We start from the raw sequence: 27,606 nt of genomic DNA, 5'->3' as shown, positions 1-27,606 counted from the left end.
CTACCATGGTAACCCTCGCGGTCAGAGGCGTCTTTACCTATAGTGCGTCGCACCCGGGCGCCGCGATCTCAGAGGCGCCGCGATCTCAGGGGCGCCCGATCACCACTATTTTGTTTTCGACTAAACTTTTTCGAAAGTTCTGTTCATTTATTTTTGTTTTGTTACCTTACCTTACCGACAGGTACCGTTGCAGCGCCCACCGACCCGCTGTGGTGCAGTGTGGCGGACGTACGCTTTATATTTTATTAGCGGACGCCCGCGACTTCGTCCGCGTGGGAATTTAGTTTTTCACAAATCCCTCGGAAACATTAGATTTTTCCGGTATGAAAAGTAGCCTATGTGTTAATCCAGGCTATAATATATCTCAATACCAAATTTCATCTAATGCGGGTCAGTAGTTGAGGCGTGAAAGAGTAACAAACATTCATATAAACAAAATCATCAGTATTCGCAAATCTCGGAAAACCATGGAATTTTTCTGTATAAAAAGTAGCCTCCAAATTTCAGCCAAATCGATTCAGTAGTATCGGCGTAGAGTAACAAACATCCAAACATCCATACAAACTTTCGTGTTTATAATATTAGTAGGATGAACTGCACGCCACTGAGCACTACCAACTGCGCCAGCGGTTCTCAAATTGGTGTTTGAATGCATTTCGTTTGTGTTTCCAGAGATGCGCGTCAGCCCTGGCGCCGGAGCGGGACCCTCGGCGGAGTCGCCGCACCACCACCACGCGCCTCACCATCATCACATGGTAAACCTATAATATAACCTCAGAGCAATTATTGTATAGGACCTGCCTCGCTTGACGTAACTTTTCTGTCAAAGTATATGATCAACGATCTAATGCGATTATAAAAACTGTCTGTATAGAATCGATGTTAAATAGTTGTAATCGTGTTCGTCGGTTAAAGAGCTCCGTAAAAATAACCTTTTTGAGTAATTGAATTGTGTAAAAAACGGGCAATAACTTCTAGTTTAGTATAAGATATATAACAAATCTAAATGACATGACAGACAATTTTGTTCGTGACTATGAGTGCGATACAGGTCCTTCTATAATTGGTCTGAGATCTATACCTATAATAAATCTGTAGAGAGGTCAATTATTCTGTACATGAAATATATTTCCAAAATAACTATCATCGTGTGATTAGTGATCGATACTGATGCCAAAAATGCAATCAGTAAAATTTTCGTCTGTCTGTCTGTATGTTCGTTGTAGAAACAAAAATTACTAGACGGATTTTGATGAAGCTTGGTACAATTATTCTTCATACACCTGGGCAGGTCTTTTCATCACGCTGTCGTTTGTGGACCAATTCTGATGATTTTTTGTTGGAAAGGAGATATTCCGAGGGTGGTACCTTGATAGGAAAACCAGGATCTGATGATGGGATCCTGGAGAAATCGAGGGGAACTTTCGAAAATTGTAGGGTGGCCAAAGCACATTTAATAAAAAAAAAAACAACCGACTTTAAATCACATAAATGTTTCCACTAAACTAAAATAAAAAAATAACATTGTGTGTGTGCTACCTTCTGATCAATTTGAAGGCGGTTCCAAGACAGTGATGCATTAACTTAACCCATTTTAATATTAAATATATAAATATAAAGAATAATTTGTATTAGAAGATCAACCAGCAATTATTACTGTGTATACCCCAATTCTTATACAACATAAAAAAAAAAATCCTATATTAAATATAAATAAATTAAAATAATAAGGAATTACTATTCAAATTATAAAAGATAATATGAATCTTAAAAAGTATTTTCAATTAAAACGTCACTGTCTTGGCACCGCCTTCAAATTGATCAGAAGGTAGTACGCACAATGTTATTATTTTACCTTTTTAGTTTAGTGGAAACGTTTATGTGATTTTGAAGTCGGTTGTTTTTTTTTTAAATTTTCAATTCTGTGATCAACTACCCCTGTGTTCCTGGAACATGACAAACCACGTTTGGTTGCCCAGGACACGAACCCCCTGGAAGGCGCAGCTCCCATGGTGGAGTCGGTGGTGAGCGGCGCGGGCTCGTCGGACGGAGAGCTGTCCAGCAAGCCCGGCGACAGCCCCACCAGGAAGCGCAGGCGGATCTCCAGGCATCTGTCGTCTGGTCAGTACTTTTGTTTTTTTTCCTGTTGAGTAAATGCCGTTTGGCTCCATACAGAACCACTACGACGACACGTGGGAAAGCCAAAAATATATATTTTTCAGTGTTTTTCAAGTTACATTTGTAAAAATTTATGTCTACTACCAGAAAGTATAAAACATAAATAATGGTATTTCCTTCCATCTTTCCTCCGAACTTCCTTCTAATAATCATTTACTCCTAACAGTTGATGATCGCCTGGTCCTGGTACATGAAACCTACCTGCATGACTTACAAAAATTATTCAGAAGAGGCAATGTATCTGTCTGCCTCTCCTGTTAGGAATTTCCTCCGAATTTCTTTCTAATAATCGTTACTCCTATTTACTCCTAACAGTTGATGATCGCCTGGTACATGAAACCTGCCTTTAGACTAAAATATTTCAGAAGAGGCAATGTATGTATGTCTGCCTTTCCTGTTTATAGGTCTGAACTTTCTTTTAATAATCTATTTACTCCTAACAGTTGATGATCGCCTGGTACATGTAACCTACCTGCATGACTTACAAAAATGTTTAAGAAGAGGCAATGTTTCTGTCTGCCCATCCTGTATAAAGGAATTTCTTCCAAACTTCTTTCCAATAATCGTAATTCCTTCTAACAGTTGATAATCTCCTGGTACATGAAACCTACATAAGACTTAAATATTTCAGAAGAGGCAACGTATCTGTCTGCCTGCCTCTCCTGTTTATAGGAATTTCGTCTGAACTTTCTTCTAATAATCTATTTACTCCTATCAGTTGATGACCGCCTGGTACATGAAACCTATCTTATTACTCACAAAAACATTTCAGGAGAGAGCAACGTGTCTGTCACCGCCCCTCCCGTAGAAAGGCGGACGCCCAGACACCATTACCAACCACCGTAAGTTATATATAAATAAATCTATACATATAAATAAAATTCAAGTGTCTGTGTGTGACTTCAAGATACCTGTGTCTCAAGTACCTACATAGTTTTTTTTTTCATTATTCTACAAAAAAAAGTGCAACATAAACGATTTGTTATTTACATGATACCATTACCATTTTGTCTGTCTATCTGTCTGTATGTCCTTGCTAATCTTCGGAACGGCTGAACCGATTTTAACAAGACTTTCATTAGAGGATAAAGGAGGTCATAAAGCAACATATAGACTCCTTTTTATCCCGTAAAAACTGAGGACATGAATCAGGTTACAGCGGCTTCCTGCAACCCGCTTGATGTCTTCGGTCCATATCTATATCTAAACTCTATACTAATCAAAGGAACTACTGGTCCGATTTGAAAAAATCTTTCAGTCTTAGATAGCCCATTTATCGAGAAACTCTATAGGTTATATATTATTTCCGTATTTCTACGGGAACGAAAACCACGCGGGTGAAACCGCGCGGCGTCAGCTAGTTCTTGATATACTTTATTATATTGTTCGTCCTCCAGCCGTCGCATGCGGTACGTGAGCGGCAACGGCGCGGGCGTGTGGCACGAGCGGCTGCTGGAGCCGCACCCGGCGCACCCGGCGCACGCGCCGCACCCGCACCCGGCGCACCCGGCGCACCTGCCGCACGCGCACCACACGCCGCTGCTGCTCGACATCAACCAGGTGGGGGATATGTCGCCTGTAACGTCACCAGTCGTTGCAAGCGTTACTTGTGATAACAATGGTTCGATAGCTGCTCTACTAGCACCCGGAGCACGCTACGCACGTCTACTTGAATGAATGAATGAATTAATGCATGATATTTTATTCATGAAAATGTAGGCTTAAGAGCGCGCAGCGCGTCGGTACGATATGGATAAAATTCGAAGCGCAAGCGAGACGCCGAATTATGACTTTAATATAACACTGAAAGAATTTTTCAAATCGGACCAATAGTTCCTGAGATTAGCGCGTTCAAACAAACAAACAAACAAACTCTTCAGCTTTTTAATATTAGTATAGAAGTATAGATAATAAATTTGTAATAAAAACAATATCTAAAAGAAAAATCGATTCTATTCTAACGAACGAACGAACAGCAAAACATCGATCCATTAATTTAATATTCTGTGTACAGATTTATATTATTCTTGTTAAATATTTTATTATTTATTCTTGTTAAATATTTTTGATGAGTGGGAGTACCCTTCAAAAAAACGACAGACAATTTTGTTTCTAAATTTGGGTGTGATGCTTTTCCATGTCTAATTCCTCCTATTGATCGTAGATTGAAAGTCCAGGCCCTCCCCAGGTGTATGAAGAATAATTGTACCAAGTTTCGTTAAAATCCGTCGAGTAGTTTTTGTTTCTGTAACGAACACACAGAGGAAAATTTTACTGATTGCGTTATTGGCAAGGCTGTGATAGCCCAGTGGATATGACCTCTGCCTCCGATTTCTGAGGGCGTGGGTTCGAATTCGGTCCGGGGCATGCACAACGTTTCAGTTGTGTGCATTTTATGAAATTGAATATCACGTGTCTCAAACGGTGAAGGAAAACATCGTGAGGAAACCTGCATACCAGAGAATTTCTTAATTCTCTGCGTGTGTGAAGTCTGCCAATCCACAGTGGGCCAGCGTGGTGGACTATTGGCCTGACCCCTCTCATTCTGAGAGGAGACTCGAGCTCAGCAGTGAGTCGTATATGGGTTGATAACGACGACGACGACAATTTTTGGCATCAGTATCGATCACTAATCACCCCCTGATAGTTGTTCTGGAAATATATTTCATGTACAGAATTGACCTCCCTACAGATTTATTATAAGTATATATACAGTGTGTTTTAAAAATACCATCCGTGATAATAAAGTTTCTAATTATAAACATAAATTGTTCCAAAACTTGGAAAATTTAAAAAGTGACAACACTGTACTATCAATTATGGTACGTATATCTAGATTATTACCACCTACCTATACACCTGTGGCACAAAAGTCGGCAAAATTAAAAGCCTTTTGACAATGCTGCGCCGCATATCGTAAAGGGTAGGTAGTAGGTACCATCGTTTTCAGCGCCCACTGTCTTTGAAACGCCGCGCCGCCGCCGACACGTGCGATGTCTGTAATGCTGTGTTTAGTTTGCCTGCGCCACTCGCCCAAAATGCAAACTTAAATTAGTAGTAGTAGATCTATTTATGACGAAGCTATTACTGTGTTCCAGATTAAAAGGGAGTTTCAGGTGTAATGTATGTTCAAGGAGTGGAAAATGTGGAAAATGATCCACTAACCATTAATTCATCTACCATCGTCCATCTGCGTAAATTAACTTTACACACATCACAACACGCCAGTTATGCAAGCAAGCATGAATGCTTGTGCATAGCACAAGATGATAAAGCACCTTGACAAACCCATCACCTTGTTGTGTGTACTTGTGTGTTTACTTGCCCATTCAATACCGCTTTGAATAGAAACGTGTAAACGCAGCACGAAACATAGATGGCGGCGTTTTTATTTTGTAGTAATGCCTACTAATAATTAACCTATCTCAACTTATGTGTTGCCATGTAAGTTTTTATAATTTTGCATTTTTTTATGTTAATTTCGTGCAGGGAAAAAAATGTATTTCTTTAAAAATAAGGACTGCATAAAAATAATGTATACACGATACCTAAGTACACCCTTAAGGGCCGGACGGTATTTCCTATAACACACTGTATATCATGTTACAGATGTCGCTGCGAGGTGCGCGGCTGAGTGCGCTAGGCGGCGGCGTGGGCTGGCCGCACCCGCACGCGCCGCACCCGCACGCGCCGCACCCGCACGCGGCGCACCCGCACCCGGCGCACCCGCACGCGCACCCGCACCCGCACCCGCACCAGCACCCGCACCGCGACCACCCGACGAGGACTCAGGTATGACTGTCGCGTGCTAGCTGACGCGGCGTAGGGACTATGGCGCAGTTCAATTGATACTTTTGTATTAGAACTAGTTGGACTTTCTTTATATCGTCCTGTAGCTAAATCCGTTTTTAGCAGATGTCTACTAAGTATAAACTACCTCCCTGCCAAATTTAAAAAAAATTGTATGTCTAGCTGGGTTTTTGAAAAATCGTGATGGATACGTACAAACTATACAAAATGGAGAATTCCACCTCCAATACAAGTGGAGGGGTGTGGACGCAATGAATTATCTGGGCATGCAGTTTATGCATCTATGAAGTTCACGCCACTGCCTGTGAGAATACTGAGACAAAGCGACATTAGTCAAAGGCTATATTATGCCTTTGACTAATGTCGCTTTGTATTGTTAAAAGATTTCCAAAATCGATTCTACCTAAATACTTTAAAAAAAGAATGAATAATGACAACCTCACAAAATAAAAACTTACTAATTTTATCTCTTTATAATATAGTATAGACTTTGAAAAAATCAAACAAACAAACTTTTAGTCATATCAGTAGGCCTAACTTGCAATGAACAACATATGTCATGAAAAAAAAAAACAAATATCAACCAATAGATATATCGCTATCTCTTACATTGCGTTGGGAATGAAAGAGATAGTAATAAATAAAGGATAGAAGGAATAGAGAGATATATTGGAGGAGCAAATCCCCCACTATTGGGCGACATTTGTCTGTTTCTCTACACTAGATATGTCATTGGTTGTATGCTAGACCTACAGATAAAGTAAAATATTTCCATTATGTCAATTGATCTGCGCTATAAAGTGTCAAGACACAAATAAAAATATGTATAAGTTAATATATGTAATAATAAATGTTTTTATTTTCAATTCTTTCACAGGGTAGGGTTTACATAAAATCCATAAATTTTTCAAAAAGTGTGGACACAGTACAGTTTAAAACATTTTTTTTTGTTGTTAAACACTTGACATTGATTTTTTTTATGGAAATTACTGCATTATATCATTTATTTTACATTTTGCTCTTTCAATGCAAAATGTTCTGTGAATATATACATATTAAATATTTTAAAACTAAATGCTGAAGATGTAGATGCATATTAAATATTTTAAAATATGTATAAAGTCGTCTTCACACTAATAACATAAAACGACCGGTTTCATTTGCGTTGATTGTGATAGAGATAATCTAACCAATTTGATGATTTTAGACTAATATCAAATAATGCCAAATTTCATCCATATCCCGTGATGGATTAATAAGAAATCCATCATAATATGTTTAGGAAACTTGCACTGGATTAATTTTGAACATTTTGCATTCAAAGCGAAGCATACAAATTATATAACATACAAACATAAAAATTATTTTACATATGTTATAATACATGATACTGATTTTTTCACATGTACAGCATTTTAGAACTGTGTATTGTGAACTATGTATGAATATCATACAAATTACAAGCGTACATACAAACCATACATATTATTTTACATATACACAAAACTGTCTTATATTTACAGTGTTAGAATTAGGAACGTCGAGGAATTCATATATTTCACATTATTTTATTTTTTAAAATTTGCTGTTTTTAAAAAAAAAAAAACAATGTGAATTTTAACATCAAAGTACTAGTAATATAAGAAAAGAGTTTTAGGTACATAAGCCAAGCGTTAAGTCAAGTTTTAATTAAAATTGTTTTTTTTTATTCAAAATCCAACAATATAAATTTAATTTTTGAAACTAATTCTTAAAATGAAAATGGTGTCATGAAGAATATTAATAAAAATAAAAATGGTGTCACAAAATTTACAATAACTTGGTTATATTTGAATTTATATCAAAAATTTTAATCAAACTTTGATTTAAATTCTTTAATACATAAAACTATTATGCATATTGAGATTTTATTAAAGATTTGTAAAATGAAATTATATATATAGTTTTATGTGCTATTGAATAAAATTTTCGACAATTGTTTAATATCCAAATATGTCAATCTGGACTTTTTATGTCTAAATTTGTCTGGATTTATTTAGGATAAATATATATTACATAGATGTTAGTCTGTATTATATTTTAATATTATTAATAAGTGGCGTTAAGTGCAATTTATTTTTAAATTATTGACATATTATTAACAATTTCCCATGTGCGTGAATTAATAAAATATCATTTATTATTTTTTTTTGCGTTTCACTACAGCCGCGAACAGGGAAGTTATTAATAATGATAATTGTAAAAATATAAATGTACTCGATCACAATGTATTGTACCCGTGCAAGTGGCGTGCGAATTGTTAAAACGCGTCGGGAATATTTGTCAATGTGAATGAGCCTTTACATTCATTACTATAGTTTTGTTGCGTAATACATACAGACAAATTAAAAAGTTTAATAATAAAAAAGTGCTAGTAAAAGGATGGTAATGACCAACCAGCCAATTCACTAACTTTGACCCATGTTAGTGGACATAATCCAAAATTAGCAACTAGCTATTGTTAGTAATTTGATAGTCACGTGATTTAGTATTCACTATTTATTTAATGCTAACTAATCACAATTTTAAAAATGTGTATTGCGATTGGTTGCTTGCGTAACTAGTAATGTACTTTAAATACTTAATTAATAATATAGTCAGATTCAATTGAGCCGATACTCGGAAGTTATTGAGACGCGGCTAATAAATTCATTCATTCAAAGACATTTATTTTTATAAATACAACATAGTCGTAGGTAGTTATTGAGAGACGCGCCGATGCGTTACAATTCGCACGCCGCTCGTGGCGTACTGGTACGCGCGTACCGGAGCGTGGTACAAGCGTGGTAGCGTCGCGGTGCAGGTGGCGAGCGTCGCTGCCGCCGAGCTGTGGCCCGCCGTGCTCCCCGCGCTGCCGCACCCCCACCTGCGCTACCAGGTACACCCCCCGCCGACCCCCCGCGGCGCACACACGCAAACACACACCAACACGCACATACACATATGTTGACTACAGGCATACAATCACATACTGACTACAGCCATACAACCACACATACTGACTACAGCCATACAATCACACACACTGACTACAGGCATACAATCACACACACTGACTACAGCCATACAATTACACATACTGACTACAGCCATACAATCACATACTGACTACAGCCATACAATCACATACTGACTACAGCCATACAATCACATACTGACTACAGCCATACAATCACATACTGACTACAGCCATACAATCACACATACTGACTACAGGCATACAATCACAGATACTGACTACAGCCATACAATCACACACATCACACATACTGACTACAGGCATACAATCACATACTCACTACAGCCATACAATCACACATACTGACTACAGCCATACAATCACACATACTGACTACAGCCATACAATCACACACACTGACTACAGCCATACAATCACACATACTGACTACAGGCATACAATCACACATACTGACTACAGCCATACAATCACATACTGACTACAGCCATACAATCACACACACTGACTACAGCCATACAATCACACACACTGACTACAGCCATACAATCACACATACTGACTACAGCCATACAATCACATACTGACTACAGCCATACAATCACATACTGACTACAGCCATACAATCACATACTGACTACAGCCATACAATCACATACTGACTACAGCCATACAATCACACACACTGACTACAGCCATACAATCACACATACTGACTACAGCCATACAATCACACATACTGACACGTGTCACGCATACTACACACACACACACACACTTGCGCACATGTACGCGTGTCTATTTATTTATTTGTAATGTCAACAATGACAGCAGAAAACATTATATATATATACTTAAGTCAGTTACAAAATTCTTGGACTACTGCAGCCATCTTTTACAGCACTGCAGTCCGGTTAAATCTAAGAAAATTTATCAAAAATTTACAATTATAATAAAATGTCAAAATCAAGAAAGTTTACAATAATAATTAAAATGTTAAAGTCAAGTAGGTATGTCATTAATTGAGTTTAAGAAAGGGATGTCATTAATTAATAAATATGATATAGCTATAATTTAAAATAAATGTCACTTCAAGTTAAAAAAATAAACAATAATACAATTAATTAATAAAAATAACAACAATAATAATAATATTTATAGAAATTATGTCACTCGTATTACAGCCTCAGACCAATTATAGAAGGACCTGTATCGCACTCATAGTCACGAACAAAATTGTCTGTCATTTTCTGAAGAAAACGAGCTTAGATTTGGTATATATCTTATACTAAACTAGAAGTTTGTGCTCGTTTTTTACTCAATTCAATTACACAAAAAGGTATTTTTACGGAGCTCTTTAACCGACGAACACGATTACAACTATTTAACATCGATTATATAGAGACAGTTTCAGTAATCGCATTAGATCGTTGATAATATACTTTGACAGAAAAGTAACGTCTAGCGAGGCAGGTCCTATACAATAATTGGTCTGAGATTACAGCCATACACATACAAATACCAAAACACACATATACACACACATATATACACAGATACGTGGCACGCGTACTACAACCACACACACATACGCAAACAATGACATTACATGACACTCATACTTGCATTGTACTTTCCGCAAGCGGCCTCTTTCCCTTCCGCTGCACACACCCAAGACAATATAAACAAATGCATTACATACTCTGACCACCACCTCACACACATGCAGACATTCTGTCACGTGACGCACATACATGCGTACATGTGCAGGTATTGCGCGTACAACAATCACTCCCCATCAAAACGTCCCATTGCATAACTTCCATTAAAACTATGATACATCATAAACAAATACATGTGTATTTGGAGATTTTAACAGTAAAACACATAAACATTTATAATATACACAATAATCTACAAATACACAAACACTGACACATTAAAAGATAAACACATTCGATACTGATGCTGACAGAAAACACACATACCTTTATAAACAGCGATACGGGTTAACGCTTAGTAACTTCACAATGGGGAGCAATCGTTGGGTTCACTAGATGGCGCTACTCGCGATTAATCTTACAGTAATACTTGTTGAGTATAGATTTTAATCGTTTTTTAATCTCCCATTTATTTATTTGTCATTTTTTTTAATTTTTAACGATGTTAATAATACAAAACACTATTAAAAATCACTACTATTAATACAGGATTTAGGCCACTTTTTTAAATTATTGTCAATTGCACTGTACATAAGAAAATGCAATTCATTAATATATTGAGATAAATAAAAAACGTTTAGTTCTTTGATAATTAATTATTTAATAATTAAGCTCAAAATTTTCTTGTTTTAGCAGATTCTATCTGTTAGCTAATTTTAAGACTATTAACCAACATTATTTAAAAAATATTACTTTGTTTTGTGTTAAGTACATTAAAAAAAATAAGTAAAACATTTCACTCGATCTTGATTCATTATTTATGGCACAATCTGTATCACACGCAACGAAAACGAGAACTTCCGTTGGAATGAAAGTGATATTTTCTTCCGTTTTTATCACATTTTTCATCCATGCAACGTCGTAGATTGATAAATGGACTATTTATTTAACCCATAAAAAATCAATTACAACCATTAGTTTCTGAGATAAGCGCGTTCAACTAAACTCTTCAACTGTATAATATTAGTACACATTTGTTGTTACGCTAAAGTAGCGCCATCTAGCGAACTCCGTAACGACCCTCGCGGCATGCGACATGCGGACCACACACTAGGCACACAAACTGCGACATAGATGCGTGCATGCACTGGTGAACTTGATTTGGAATCTCTAGAACTTTCCATATTTTTGACCCTTTCTCATTTATATATATGTACTATTATTATTATTGTTAAACAATAGCTTTTTTTGTATTGTTTTATGTAAAGTATTTAAATAACACACGCTTTGGTGCGGATTCTTGCGGGTATGTGGATGACGAATACATTTTCGGTATTTGAAACACCCTGTATGTAAACTTGTCTTCTTCGAGTGCCCCAAGGCTCGCGAGGCAAAGTAAGATAGCTGCAATCAACTTCTGTCTCAGATACTAGACCAAGCACATACTGACGGTTCATAATTCGTACAGAACACCGTACGTGACTTTTAATTCTACCGTTTAAGGTTGTGTTGGTCTGCATAAGATTAACTATAGTAGGCACTATATACAAATGAACAAAATGGAAAATCCCTTCTGCAATACAGGTTCGTACTGAATGCTCAGTGTACGCAATGGTTATTTGCATCTATGAAATGCACGCCAAGCGTTCTATTACACGATCTTAAAGGGCTTTGGTTTATAAATTACATGAGTGATTACTGATAGACATCTATGCCTTTGTGGGCGGCGCATTGTAGGACTTAATCTTGGATAGTGCTGCGAGGTTATAATCGCAATTTCAATCAAATGCTTAGAATCAAAAATAAAACGCGTAAACCGTACATTTACATTAGAAAACTGTAGTACCCCAACGGTGTAGTTATGGCGGTCTTTTTTAAATAATATTATATTATATAAAAATAATATAATACCGCTCGATGACGTACTTCTCTAAGTCTAAGCTGAAGGTCCATCCCAGTCCTCGGAAGCGACACCCGAATACCACGGTGACTGTCGTTTTTCCAATATGGAGTATCATAAGTCTATTTAAGTAAAGGTGTTGATTAATTAGTTTTTATTAGCGGCTTTGTCAACCAGTGTAGTTATAATAGACGCCATCCACAAACCCCGTTTCAAAACTTACTAGAGCGTGTCTGTTTTTTTATTTTAAATAAAAAAAAAACACGTTTTTATCAATAAAGCAAGAGATTTTAGATCAATGCACCCACTCACATATGCACCGCTACAATAATTGTCTTCTGTAAAAGATCCATAGACTAATGGTACGCTTACTATCGCCTGGTAAACTGGATTTAGTGTTTGTAAGAGTTTAATTACTAGATAGTGTACGAGTCACAGGGACTAGGCATTAGAAATACGATTTCTTAGCTGAATTCTAAGAGAACTTTATTGACTAAGAGCCAATGACAGTCATATACTTCTATCAGATCCATATATTTTATACGTGATGATGACACGCCAAATTGCTTGCATACAATAAGAGCATGGACTGAGAAACTTAGCTTTTATATAATGTGACTAGCTGACGTCGCGTGGTTTCACCCGCGCGGTTCCCGTTCCCGTAGGAATACGGGGATAATATATTATATAAAAAAATCTCAAATTGGACCAGTAGTTCCTGAGATTAGCGCGTTTAAGTAAACCAACAAACAAACTCTTCAGTTTTATAATATTAGTATACATACGTTTCGTCATCATAGTCTTAATCCAGAAGTAAATATTATAGAATTTTTCTATTCTAACTATATATAACTTCATTTTAACAGTTTTTAGTAAAGCATTGGTATAAACGCCATCTTCTGGCATAAAGTGACAACTGTAGAAAATAATTTAAATGAAAATCGAAATGTGTTTCTAATGCCGAATTCCCCGTGACGATATTTCTAATCTAGCGTGTAAGGTGTTAAATTTTTTTGTACTCGTAATTAATATTGTGCGTTGGGCTGGAACTGTGGCTTGTTGGATTACTCGATCATTGTCCCTCAAAATGGCTGCGCTATGGCGTGACTTTTTATTATATAACTGCGATGTGTTTATACTGAATTTGATATTAAAATTTATAAGCGGCAAATACTTTTGGACAAAATAAACAAGTAAGACTAACTAAAAAAGTAAAGACCATATTAGAAAATTTAAATTATTAAGATCAACTAAGTTTAACCAAGGCAAACTAAGTTAATAAAATTCAAAATAAGGCTCAATAAGTAAACTTAAGCTTAGAAACAACTTAGGCATCTAAGGTCAAGTAAGTAAATAAAAGCCAACTAAGTTAACAATGTCCAAAATAAGTGTCAATAAGAAAATTTTAACTTAAGAATCTATCGAAGTTAACTAAGGCCAACTAAATTAACAAATTAAATAAAATTCTAAAATATTTATTCTACTTTTTTATTTCAATTTTAACTTCACCACTTAGGAGGAGAAAGTTGAATAATAGTAAAAAATAATTGATAAATATTATTAAAACATTACACATGTATTTGAAATCAATATATGCATACTTGAAATTAATGTATTTTGAATTTGAATTTTAAAACCTCACGCCAGAGCCAGCCTCTTTTTGTATTACCAGTCCCGATTTTCAGCTTAAAGAGGTGTATGGTTTTTTGTATTGTATTGTATTGCTTAGTCGACTCTTCAAAATGCCTGCTATGTCATAGGTTTTGTTAGATATTATATTACTACTTATGCTATGGAACACCGCTGTTTTAGTGAACTTTTATTTTTCAAAAAATAAAAAAAAAATAAGATTTAAACTTTAAGTGTTTGTATGAAAGTCGACACGCCTGTTATATTAACCTTTTGTTCAAAGTGACTAATTTACATTTATATATTTGTATTTTAAAAGAAAGAAAATCTTTGTTTGAACATCATCATCACTAACAACCCATATTCGGCTCACTGTTGAGCACGAGTCTCCTCACAGAATGAATGTGGTTAAGCTAATAGTCCCCCCACGCCGCTTACAATGACTTCACACACAGGTTTGCTCACGATGTTTGCAGATTTGCTCACGATGTTTTTCCTTCACCGTTTGAGACACGTGATATTTAATTTCATAAAATGCACACAATTGAAAAGTTGGAGGTGCATGCCCCGGACCCACACCCTCCGGAATCGAAGGCAGAGGTCATATCCACTGGGCTATCACGGTTCTCCCGGTAGTATAAATTAAGTAGGAAATTTTCAAAAAAACCATTTGGCTTCGCAATAGTTGTGTAAAAAGCGCTTAACAATCTGCGGGTATAATTGCTTTCATGGCACTAATCTATAATTATAATAAAACTGTAACAGGTCTGTAACTGTAAATGTAACAATTTTCAAGCCGTGATCCGTACGGCAGATAGCAAATAAACAAGATAGAAGGAGATAGGCATACTTTGTTTGTTCCGTCGTCGCTTCGGTAAATGACCGGCTCGTATTTTGGTTTAGTATTTGTTCTCGTTGGAATAGATTTAGTTGGGCCGATGACATCAAGCGGGTTGCAGGGAGCTGCTGGATGTTTGCGACTCGAGACAGTGGTGTTTGGAAGTCTATATAAGAGACCTATGTCCAGCATTGGACGTCTATGTTCACCTTAGGCATTGAAACCGTGAGCCGTACGGAAGATAGCAAATAAACAAAGTAAGAAAGAGATAGACATACTTTGATTGTTCCGTCGTCGCTTCGGTAAATGACCGGCTCGTATTTTGGTTTAGTATTTGTTCTCGTTGGAATAGATTTAGTTGGGCCGATGACATCAAGCGGGTTGCCGCTGGATGCTGGCGACTCGAGACACTGGTGTTTGGAGGTCTTATACAAGAGGCCTATACAGCAGTGGTCGTCTATTTTTATTTATTTATAGCATTCATGCACTAATATACTAAACACTGGTAGTCTTAATGTTAATAGTAACAGATTGTAATTTTTTACTTGTTCTAATTTTTATTTTTTGATTAATCATCTGCTATTGAATTAATTTTTTTTTTTGATATTTTGTTAATAGTATTTGTAATATAAACTGTTGTATGCCAGAAATGGCTGAATACATTAGAATGTATGTGTTCTCAGCAAAAAAATAAATAAATAAATAAATAGTGTGGTAACTGTCAGGGCATTGCCAATGCTTAATATAATTTCTATTCACACAATATACTGGACTAAATTCTGGTAACATTTCAATTAGAAATTTTATTTTAACTAAGCATATTTAGTTCTCAAAACAGTGTCAAGAGAATAAAGCGAAGAGAGAATTAAGTCTACTTTAGGAATTCATTAATGCCATAGAAACACTTATCGGATTAACCATTTTTTTAATTTTCCTTTAAATGTTGCCAGTTTCTCTTCATTTACGATTTCTTTAGGAATATTTTTGTATATAATTACCGATCTAAAATTAGGGCTATTTTGCCCAACCGTTTTAATAGTGTTACTTGGTGTAGCACATGTGATTCCTCTTCTTGTGTTTTCTAACGTTTTATATAGGTTGGTGTGCTTCCTTACGAATAAGTATGTTTGCAATGGGCTGTTACTGATGATGATGATACTTTAAACATAAAGTTCAATTTCGAATAAAACTATATAATGAAAAATAAAGTGTATATTCCAGACCTCACTCCAGGCAGGCGTATCGACTGGCCTACACTATGTGGCTATCACGGACTGGCGTTGGCATTAACGAATTTGTGGCTAATGATTTACAATTAGAATTTAATGTACATTTATTATTTATTTATATTTATATTTCCATGTAACCCAATACATATCCGTTTTTATATTAAATGTTTCCACAAAGTGTGCGACAATTTTGAATGTTGAACTAGTAAAATGCACTTTATTTTTGACATTTGATTTTTTTTTCATGTGAAAATTGCTAGTTATTAGTTAAAGGAAGGTTTTAGTTTTTTTTTTAAAAAAAACCTCTCGAGTTTTCTTTTTAACTATAACGAAAACCCTTTAAGCTAAGCGCTGTCAGGACTGGATATTGAATTTTAAAAAAATAATGTTAATATGTAAATAATTATTTTGTACAGTCACTGCTGACTGTGTTGCCAGCTCTTCTCTGGTACTATAGTTATTACAAACGGTCAAAAGGGAATGCCCATCCTAACCTGACTTAACCACCCTGAAATTTATTTTAGATCTGAACCAACAATCTCTCTAACTGCATATTGGTCGAAAATATGAAATCCGAAAAAGTTTAAACGAACTCAAATATCTATGAATTCATTTATTTAAAATTTAATTTCTATTATCTAATTCCACAATTCGAAATATTGGTAGATTTATTTTTTAAAATCAAAAGTGTATTTTATTTGTTGAACATTCAATATAAGAAATGACAATATAAAAATTTAAATAGGGTTTCGATTTTTTTTTTATTTCCCATGGGCTTAAAAACTGTTTTCTTTTCCATTGTATTGTATTGATCCGTGCTTTTGTTTTAAGATTTCTATGAATAGTGACTAAATATGCAACCTAGATATTATTAGTTGATAGATATGTTTAAGCAATTCTGCAGTTTAAATGTATCATTGAGTTTTTGTGAGTAGAAACGTATTTAGTGTACGTGGACTAAACTGTTATAAATGACGGCCTCTGCGGCGATTTGACGGCCTCCGCGGCGCAGTGGTATGCGCGGTGAATTTACAAGACGGAGGTCCTGGGTTCGATCCCCGGCTGGGCAGATTGAGATTTTCTTAATTTGTCCAGGTCTGGCTGGTGGGAGGCTTCGGCCGTGGCTGGTTACCACCCTACCGGCAAAGACGTACCGCCAAGCGATTTAGCGTTCCGGTACGATGCCGTGTAGAAACCGAAAGGGGTGTGGATTTTCATCCTCCTCCTAACAAGTTAGTCCGCTTCCATCTTAGACTGCATCATCACTTACCATCAGGTGAGATTGTAGTCAAGGGCTAACTTGTAAGTAATAAAAAAAAAAAAAATGATATCGTAACTAAACTAGTTTCTAGTTGACCTACCTATCTAAATACCTCCTTATAAAACATTATTATGCAAAAAATACCTCCTTATAAAACATTATTATGCAAAAAACTACCCAATTTCGATTTTGTAAATATATTTTTGTTCCTTATTTCAATTTTCTGTTGACCTCATAATCGTTCTATCTCTCCCTCCACATATTATTACTGAACGAAAAATAGGAAAAAACATAAAAGAAATCCATTTTTATACAAAATAGATTGATTTGGTCTCATCGTGAAAATGTATGCTTTGATTCTAAAGCTACAAAGTGTTCTTAGTTTTTTTTAATAGTATATTAATCGTGTTTTTACATGACTATTCTTACTCTTTAATTAAGCAAAACTCCTTGTAGATTCGACAAAGGGTCTTCCACTTTTTAGACCACCTTTTTATTACATTCGTCCACTGATTGCGTTTCTATTCACGATAACTCTATGGTTCGCATTATGAATACTTTCTAGAACTACAGTGAGCTGCCAGAGACACGACCGCTACTCTTAAGCACATGTTATGTTAGTGAACTTTTTGATACAAGCTTGGCTCATGTGACTGTGGCCCGCGCTATGGAACTGTGTTATGCGCTTTACAACCGACGAGCACTGCGTGTCATTCAAATGTATGCTTTGTGGCGTGTGTGTTTAGGTACATTTATCAATGACACAATGGGACAACGTGCTTGGTTCGTGCTATTACCACTTTGCCAGAAAGAATATTAGAGTTCGTGTGTCATACAAATTTGTGCTTTATGACTTGTGTTTTAGGTACATTTTTTCAATGGCACAAAATCGTGCTTGGTTCGTTCTACCATTTTGCTAATCTAAATATTATGGAGTGTGTGTTATACAAATTTGTGCTTTATGTCATGTGTCTTAGGTATATTCATTACTGGCAATAAGCGAGCTTGGTCGGTGCCGTGAAGTATGGAGTTTTAAAGTTTCAAATCAGCATAGTATTGCTATTCAAATGTGTACTTTAAAAAAAGTCTTTTATTATCATCATTATCGGTACTTTTATTTTTGGCTCTTTAATAAAATAATTAATTAATAATTAATAAGCAAGTTTAGCCAGTGCACTTTGCTGTAGATACATAGACTTCAGTTAATATTTAAAAAATGTATTTGGCAATGATATTCGAGGCTATTGATGTCTCTCGGTAAATATACATCGCACTTTTACATACCTAATATGACGTTCGTTTTGTGTGGTAGTTTAATTTCAATCTAAATTTTAGTTCGTATGTCTGATAATAACTGGCTTGTTTATTTATTTATATATTAGGTACGCTAACAATGGCAGCCGAAACATTCATAATAACAAAAGAAAGAAACAATTTGTCATTTTGACTAGTACCACTGATATATTAACTTTGTACCTTTTATTTGTTCTAAGACTGTCAACATTGTCGCTTAAGTTATCAGTAAGATATTTATTATTTAAAATGCATATTATTTTTCGTGCATATAGGTTTTAGTTGAATAATAAACTCACTTAACAATACATACTTTTAGTACCTACGTTCAAGATTATATCATTTAACACACGATAAAGCCATTTGAATGACAAGCCCGGTGGCGTGCTTGGTCGGTGCACCGTGCTTGGTTGGTGCACCGTGCTTGGTCGGTGCACCGTGCTTGGTTGGTGCACCGTGCTTGGTCGGTGCGTTGTTAATTTTACGCGTATAACAATGTTCCGTGCGCGCAAGGTAAATAACTTTATCTCAAGCCAGGCATAATGGATTGTTTTAACAGGCGGCTGTCGCGCAGTGTGGTTTAGTGGTGGAGGTAGACTGCATATAATAGTGGCGTGTGCATTTACAATAATTTTTTACTTTTAATTGTAACTACCTTATGTAATACATAGTACTCAGCACAATGCTTGGTGACATTTAGGTACTTACCGGCCCACCTTGAACGTTTCACGACCAACCGTTTGACCGGTCACACATTTTTGTCGCGACCAATAAAATTTACAAAAAAAAAAAATCGTGTTAAATACACTGTTTATAAGTCAAGAATTACTGGACGGATTTTTCAGAAGCTTTGTGCTAAAAATAAAATATCGGAACAATTCAAGGAAGAAAATCGTGGTAATAATATTTCTCTTTCAATTGCTGAATCTGTACTACCAATCAAATATACTTTTAGAACATATTATCTTGTAATATTTTTCTAACCAATCAGGAAACGCCGTCGTAAAATATTGTTATACGATTGGTCGAATGCGTGATCACGTTCGAAACGTTTAGGGTTGGCCAAAGCCATTAAGTTGTCGATGTTTTATTCATGTAACACTTCGGAAACGACTCTGATTTTTTCATTTTATTTTTATAATTTCAAAATATACACTACCTTTTAACGAACTTTACCCAGCTCCGGCGCCATGTTTTTTTTTTCGTTTTTATTTACTCTTGCGGCATTAGATGACATTCTTATCAGCTTATAGTGATAAAATTAACTACAAAACACTGTAAACGTCTTTGTAACTAGTTGTTAGATAAAATTGCAAAGATTAACAACATTTTGTTCTTTTCTCTATTCACTGTTCTGTCTTTCTAATACAAAAGCCACACCTGTGCTGTCACACTCTTACCTGTCAGCGCCATCTGTCGTGCACCATTTTAAAGCTGTCATTATGATGTCATTGTACGTCAAAAGTGCCGCAAGTGTAATTTTGAGGGTTTCCAAAATGGCGTCAGAATTAGGTTGTACAGCATGCAACACTTGAGCTCATTAAATTTTGTTTATGTACATACTGTACTCTCCTGGCTTTGGATTACGTATGCTATACGGTTAACCATCGGCCTCTGGGTGCGAACAACAACTACAGAACTGCACTAGTTCGCAGAAGGAGGTCGTTTCGACTCTTTTTGTAGTTTGCGTAATCTTGCCAGACTATTGCTGCAACCACGGCTTGGGATTGTACACCTTGGTAGATTGGTATCGACTGTCGATAACTGTACGACGTCAGAATAATTTATGCCTAATGCGTATTGTTTTAAAGTTGAGAAATCCTTTTTTGAGTTTATTTTACTTTCAGCTTTAAAACTAAAATCATTAGGTCTATTTTTACTATGATGTTTTTATAGTTTCGATAGTCGATACGATAGGTGTCGAGTCTCATACCTTGGGCACTGGGATGAAATTTCTAGCATTACTTGCTCTTTACCACAGTTATTGCATTTTATTTTTTATTTGTTTTCTGTTTAACAATACAGGGCCCTCGTTCTCTGTGACATAAAATAAATCTTTTATCGTTATCGTTTTCATGCGGGAATCGTTTTTTGACATATTTTTTTTCATTTCATGTAATAAAAGTAACATTCAAGCACTCAATTAGTTCTCATTTTCAAGTTTCTTTAAAGTATTTCAATTATACAAACATCGACATCGGTTATTTGATTCGTAATATTGCGTGTCACTTCACTAACATCTATCAGTGAACTGACATAATTATCTGATATCTTATTGTCTGAATATCGATAATATATTTTGTATTTGTTAACAATTCTACTAAAAAAAGTATGTCAAAAAAAAGTAATTTCTCGCGAATGTGATGTCAAATTTGACACTTTTTGGAAGTGTCAGAAACTGATGTCACAACTTTCAGTGACGGAAGTGTGTCGCAGCGAATGATGGCATATAGCGCTATGGCAAACGTAATATTTCACTTAGCCCCGACCGGTCGACTGCGACCTCCCAAATATTTTACCAACTACCCTCACTTTTGAGTATTTATTTCTTTTTATTTTAAAATTCGTGTACCGCATGCGACGATTTTCCTATAATAATACCCTGTGAATGTGTTTCGTGTTATAAGTCTGTCTGTTCGTCTAAACGTACTTTTATATCGCTAGCAACTCAAGCTTTAGCATATCAGTAGATTGGTTTACCGATGCTATATTATTATATATGAAAATTGAAATATTTGGATGGTCGCTTTAATAAGGCCGGCTGTCCACTAGAGCTGTTCGAGATTGACGCGCGAGAATGCGGAGCTAAGGTGTGTTATGGTGTGTCTAAGCGAAGCAGTGTGCGTGCAATACACACAACGTTTTCAGGTCATTATTCTTCACACGAATGGGGACAGCTGCGCCCTGAAGAAATAAAAATGTAGCCAAATGTAAATCAACTATTTGGTACGCTAGGTTAAATATAACATTCAAGTATTATTCGTCACATACTAAGCAGTCGAGAAATCAACAAATATCTCGAAGATTGTTTTAATTAAATGCTTTGAAATTAAAAAAAGTAATTAATCTTTCATTTATATAGACAGACTGAAAATTGTTTAGAAATAAAATGATTAAAATAACTTTCCCATGCATATTGGGCAGTTTACCATGCTCTGCTACTACCGTTCAAGGTCACACCATAACACATCTCGGGCAAAGTAACCTCGCACGGTTATAGTGGTGCGCCGCCTTTAGACTTGGCTGTTTCCTACCGACATGCTCAGATAGGCAGAGGCTACATTTTCGTGCGACTGACGACAAGCGATTAAAAATAAAAAAAAAAGTTTCAAGGTCATAGACCCTAGAGTGAGCTTATTTCAACGTAGTATATCGGGCGAGTATTTTATAATATGCTGGTTATAGTGTCTAGAAGATTTAAATCTTGGTTTGCGTAATGCGGAATCTGCTGTAAATTTTTAATTGCCATAAGTTATGTCTGTTATGCTTCGGATTTCGGGTATGACTAGTTTGATTCTTGAAGCTTTCAATTCAGTCTTATAAATATCTTCACACTCTTTACTTTTTTAACCCTCGACGCAAAAAGAGGGGTGTTATAAGTTTGACTTGTCTGTCTGTCTGTCTGTGACACCATAGCTCCCGAACGGATGAAGCGATTTCAATCTAGTTTGATTTGTATGAAAGGATACTTATGTGCGAGTGTTCTTACTCGTAGACATGTTTGATAAAAATCGGTTGAGTCGTTTAAAAGTTCTGGGGGGTGAAAGTTGGGAACAATAACCGAATCTGCAAATATACTCGGGGGTCTCAAATTCAAGCGCACTCAGATAGAATATTATGACTTGATCGAGAGTGTAATTAATAACTTCACGACCTTCGGGGGTTTTTCAAAATTTTCAATTTCATGTTATTTATTAAATAACTTAGCCTTTTATCTTTAACCGCTTTACGTATAATGATGAAATTTTGCAGTTAGTTATAGTAGACATCCGTTAAGAACAGGGCCGGATTAAGGAGGTCTAAATCTTGCAAGTTTAAGGACAAATTGATTTCTACGCGGACGTTAAAAATATATTTAAGTAATAAACTAATCGTATCAGAAGTATTAAAATATTATTATTATCTGTCTTCTAAATCGCTTGAATAGTCAATGTCGCTCGCGTATATGTAGCCTCAGCCTTATTCGAAGATATATCTTTTGGTATAATAACATTTTGCGCAGAGTATCGTCTCAGGGTGCGGTTATTAACATGGGCGCCGTTTTAAATATGTTTTTTTAAACTACCCCCTATTTGCTATGACAGCTTATGACTTGAAATTTGACTGCATTTTTTGACATCATAAAGAGTAATGTCGTCATAATTTTTTGTCATAAAGACTGAATGGGGCACTGGTGCTGTATAGATTTTTATCTCGTTCTAAAGTTTGTTTATTTACATATGTATTTGATAATATTTAATATATTTATGTAAGTTTATTTATTTATTGTTGGACACGTGAAATGCGTGCACGTTTTTAATTATAATCATTATTAATATTGGATTTGTTTGAATACAGTAGATTACCATGTCATATGTATTTATTTTGTCGTTGATATTTCAGAATTCATCATTTGTTTTGTTTTAGTTTATCTTTTATTCTCATCTAATAAATATTTTGTGTCTAGGTTTAGATTTCACTATTTTGAATTACAGTGAACAAGTATTATTATTGTTTTTATTATTATTATAGGCTTGTATTATTTTGCTTATTACTGTGTATTTGTTATTGTACATTATTCAATTAATTTACTAATCAATATTATGTATTTATTTATTTAATGTATATAAAAGAACGAGACGACAATCTAGTTTAGCTATAAAATTATCTAAAGGCGCCTTTTTATTAGCTACTTTGTGTTCTGGTTTACGGTTTTTGTTTATTTTATAATTTAGAAGATCGAAAGCTTCACGTAATTCTTTTAGTTCACAAACAACTCTATAGAGCAAGAATACGTGACGTCTTCTCTTCTGTATATTTGTGGATATATTTCTGCAGCGATCGGGTGCGACAAGTTAGCGATTGACATAGAATTATATTTTTGATTTTTGCTATTCAAAAGAACAAATCAATATCCAATTGTGTATTAATAATCCGAATATTTAATGCAAGTATTTCTTTTTTATATGAACAAGTATTTCTTTATATTATCAAAATCGTCTTTTCTTAAATAAGACGTATTGAGTTTCAAAATTACCATATTTATCGCTTTAATATCATCTTGTTTAGATCGTCTGGGTTTTGCTTTATTAACTAACATAAAGCACCTTTGAATACCTAATATCTAACAGTATATTTTTATGAAAGTACTTGGACATCACTTCTTTCATCAATATAAAGGTTAAATAGCTTCGGGCCGGTAGAACTTCCCTGTCGCACCCCTCGCTCGCTCCGTCGTCGTATAAGTGCTACATCGTATGGTTGTGTCGCAGATGGGCGGTGTGTATGCGGCGGGTCTGCAGTACCACGGCAGCTTCCCGCCCCCTCCGCCGCCTAGGGGGCCCTTCGCGTCGCCCCCCCATCCGCACACCCACTATATCACCAACTCGCAAGTAAGCGCCCACACAAAGCTTGACAATTATAAATAAAACGCGCCTTCATTACTTTTGATCGGTTACATTTACATCTATATACCTAATTCATAATTAATTTACAGATTTACATATCCCTCATCGATCTCTACTTTTCTCTGTTTGCGTTTCTCGTTCATTCAGGACCGGGGGCCTTCTTAACGTCATCCTCCCAACATTTCCGCATCCCTCCCATTTCAGTGTATTGTATTGTATTTATTAACACTTAGCAGATGACATGCTTTTTGTGTAACGTTACTGATTTTGGCCTCTCTTCTGCGCTGCTTTTATTTTTATCATTAGTAATTTGGTCATGCCGTTGGTATCTTTGTATTTTGTCGGCAGAGAGCGGAGGGGGGTCGGCTGGAGATGTTGGGCAGCGGGGAGGGGACGCTGTCTCCCCTGCAGGCTGCGCCAGATCTACACCACGCGCCTCTGTTACTGGCGACGGAGGTAAGTCACAGTTTGTCGGCAGAGAGCGGAGGGGGGTCGGCTGGAGATGTTGGGCAGCGGGGAGGGGACGCTGTCTCCCCTGCAGGCTGCGCCAGATCTACACCACGCGCCTCTGTTACTGGCGACGGAGGTAAGTCACAGTTTGTCGGCAGAGAGCGGAGGGGGGTCGGCTGGAGATGTTGGGCAGCGGGGAGGGGACGCTGTCTCCCCTGCAGGCTGCGCCAGATCTACACCACGCGCCTCTGTTACTGGCGACGGAGGTAAGTCACAGTTTGTCGGCAGAGAGCGGAGGGGGGTCGGCTGGAGATGTTGGGCAGCGGGGAGGGGACGCTGTCTCCCCTGCAAGCTGCGCCAGATCTACACCACGCGCCTCTGTTACTGGCGACGGAGGTAAATCACAGTTTGTCGGCAGAGAGCGGAGGGTGGTCGGCTGGAGATGTTGGGCAGCGGGGAGGGGACGCTGTCTCCCCTGCAGGCTGCGCCAGATCTACACCACGCGCCTTTGTTACTGGCGACGGAGGTAAGTCACAGTTTGTCGGCAGAGAGCGGAGGGGGGTCGGCTGGAGATGTTGGGCAGCGGGGAGGGGACGCTGTCTCCCCTGCAGGCTGCGCCAGATCTTCACTTATTTCATATATAACGGAGCAGGAGTTTCCGAGGGGTTTTTAAAAAGAGTGACGTCAGCATTGGTGACGTCACAATTGTCGGCATCTTGTCCATTGCTCATACTAGTATTATTTATTTATTTTTATTTAATACTCTTTATTTGTACACCACAAAAAATAAAAGAAAACAAGCAAAACAGAAACACAAGAAAAAGTAGAATACAAAAGGCGGCCTTATCGCTTAGTAGTATTAGATTCTTGCAATTAGATTCTTGCTAGCAGCGTAACGACTACACAGAGAGGTCCGTGCTGTACGACAGCACGACTACGAATTCACCTGACGACCGGGTCTTCCTCGGTAACCCTCACGGGTCACGGGGTAACAGTGATCGGGGCGTTGGCCCCTCTCTGTGGAGTTCAACGCCGCCTGCAACGACAGGCGGGGCGCTGGGTGGGGCCTATTTAGGTCCGTGGTGTCTGATCCGGGTTCGTCAGATCCGGTGATACCACGCCGTGTTGCGATCGAGCCCGCGGATGTCGCGGGCGATCCGCGGAACAGCGGCGGGGGGGAGTAAATCCTGATGATTCTTCGCCCACTGCTCAGCGAGGTCGAGCTCGTCGGAGAAACTCCGACTAGCGCCCATCAGCCAGCAGTGAGGAAGTGGTCGTGTCCGGTGTGTTCAGGAGATCAGGTCTCGTGGCAATCCTCGTGAGTCCGGCGGTCGCCGATGGTATGGCGCGATGCCTCGTAGGTGCTGGGATCGCGCTCCGTCAGCGCGAGCGAACATTGAGATACTCAGGCGGCGAACATGGTCATCTAGGCTTTCCATTTGTAGGTCCCTGGAGATCACCTCGTTGCGTACGAAACGTGGGGCAGAGATAATTGTGCGGAGAGTCAGCGATTGTTGTGCCTGCAGCGTTATGCGGCCTGACTCGCTAACCAAAGCGTACCACGCCGGGGCTGCGTAAGTGAGGCGCGTGCGGATGTACGCCTTGTAGACGCCCAGTTTCGCACGGAGCGGCAGGTGAGACGCCAGCACAGGATATAGAAGGGACCGTGCGGCGCGAGTCTGCGCGACCACGTTCTTCACGTGAGGTCTCATGGAGAGTCTCCTGTCTATGGTTACCCCGAGGTATTTAGCCGTCGGGGACCACGTGACAGTCTCTCCTTTTAGCGACACCGGGGGCGGTGGGTTTCTAGACCGCCCAATGTAGATCGCCTGAGTCTTCGCCACGTTGACCTTGAGTCTCCAGGTCTCCAGCCAATGGGGAAGTGCGTCCAGTGCGCGCTGCATTTTAACCGCCGCGTGTGGGCCCGACAGCGATGTGGTGATAATTGCAGCGTCGTCGGCGTACAGCGCGAGCATGGCGCCGTTCGCAACTGGGATGTCGTCCGTGTATCTGCTGTAGCAGACGGGTGACAAGCAGCTTCCCTGGGGCACACCGGCACGGATGGGTCGTTCCGTGGACAGGGCGTCTTCAACCGCCACTTGAAAACGTCTGTCTTGTAGAAAGCTGTTCACAGTCTTAACTACTCGGCGAGGAGTAGTAGACGTGGACAGTTTGTATACCAGTCCGGTGTGCCAGACGCGATCAAACGCTTTCTCCATGTCAAGGAATACTGCAATGGAGTGTTCTCGCTTGTTGTGGGCGGCAGCGAGGTGGTGCAGTACCCTCGTCGCTTGAAGCGTAGTGGAGTGTTCGGCGCGGAAACCAAACTGTTCGTCGCGTGGCTGTAGATGGGGCATGATGTGCAGCAGAAGCAACTTCTCGAAGATCTTCGAGGTGGTTGATAGCAACGTGATAGGACGATAGCTCTCCGGCAGCAGTATATTCTTCCCCTGCTTGGGGAGAAGGATGACTCGGCCGAGCTTCCACGCTGAGGGGAAGTACCCAGTGCGGAGGATTCCGTTGAAGAGCCGCGTCAGCGTCGCGATTGCTCGCGGGGGAAGGTGTCGCAGGGCTTCGTTGGTAGGGAATTCACCTGCCGCTGCAGCGCGTGCCTTTATATTGAGATTGTAGTGGGGAGCTTGTAGTGAATCACGTGTTTTCGACGTTCGGAATCGTTCGCTCGACATATATTATTATAACACATATTTGATGTGTGTTAACTTGCGTTGTCGACA

General features: G+C 37.9%; 1 protein-coding gene across 1 annotated transcript in view; it reads left to right on the top strand.

Moving 5' to 3' along the window:
• Positions 1-27,606, top strand: part of LOC112054615 (uncharacterized) — a 92,147-nt gene that overhangs the window by 56,556 nt on the left and 7,985 nt on the right. Inside the window, exons 14-20 of the mRNA XM_052889812.1 lie at positions 673-755; positions 1,980-2,121; positions 2,951-3,020; positions 3,576-3,738; positions 5,788-5,970; positions 24,287-24,406; positions 24,770-24,877. Coding sequence (XP_052745772.1) covers positions 673-755; positions 1,980-2,121; positions 2,951-3,020; positions 3,576-3,738; positions 5,788-5,970; positions 24,287-24,406; positions 24,770-24,877 — 869 coding nt within the window. The remainder of the gene's footprint in view (positions 1-672; positions 756-1,979; positions 2,122-2,950; positions 3,021-3,575; positions 3,739-5,787; positions 5,971-24,286; positions 24,407-24,769; positions 24,878-27,606) is intronic.

The sequence above is a fragment of the Bicyclus anynana genome, chromosome 26, assembly GCF_947172395.1.
Source record: "Bicyclus anynana chromosome 26, ilBicAnyn1.1, whole genome shotgun sequence".
Taxonomy (NCBI): domain Eukaryota; kingdom Metazoa; phylum Arthropoda; class Insecta; order Lepidoptera; family Nymphalidae; genus Bicyclus; species Bicyclus anynana.
This window is presented reverse-complemented; position numbering and strand designations above follow the sequence as displayed.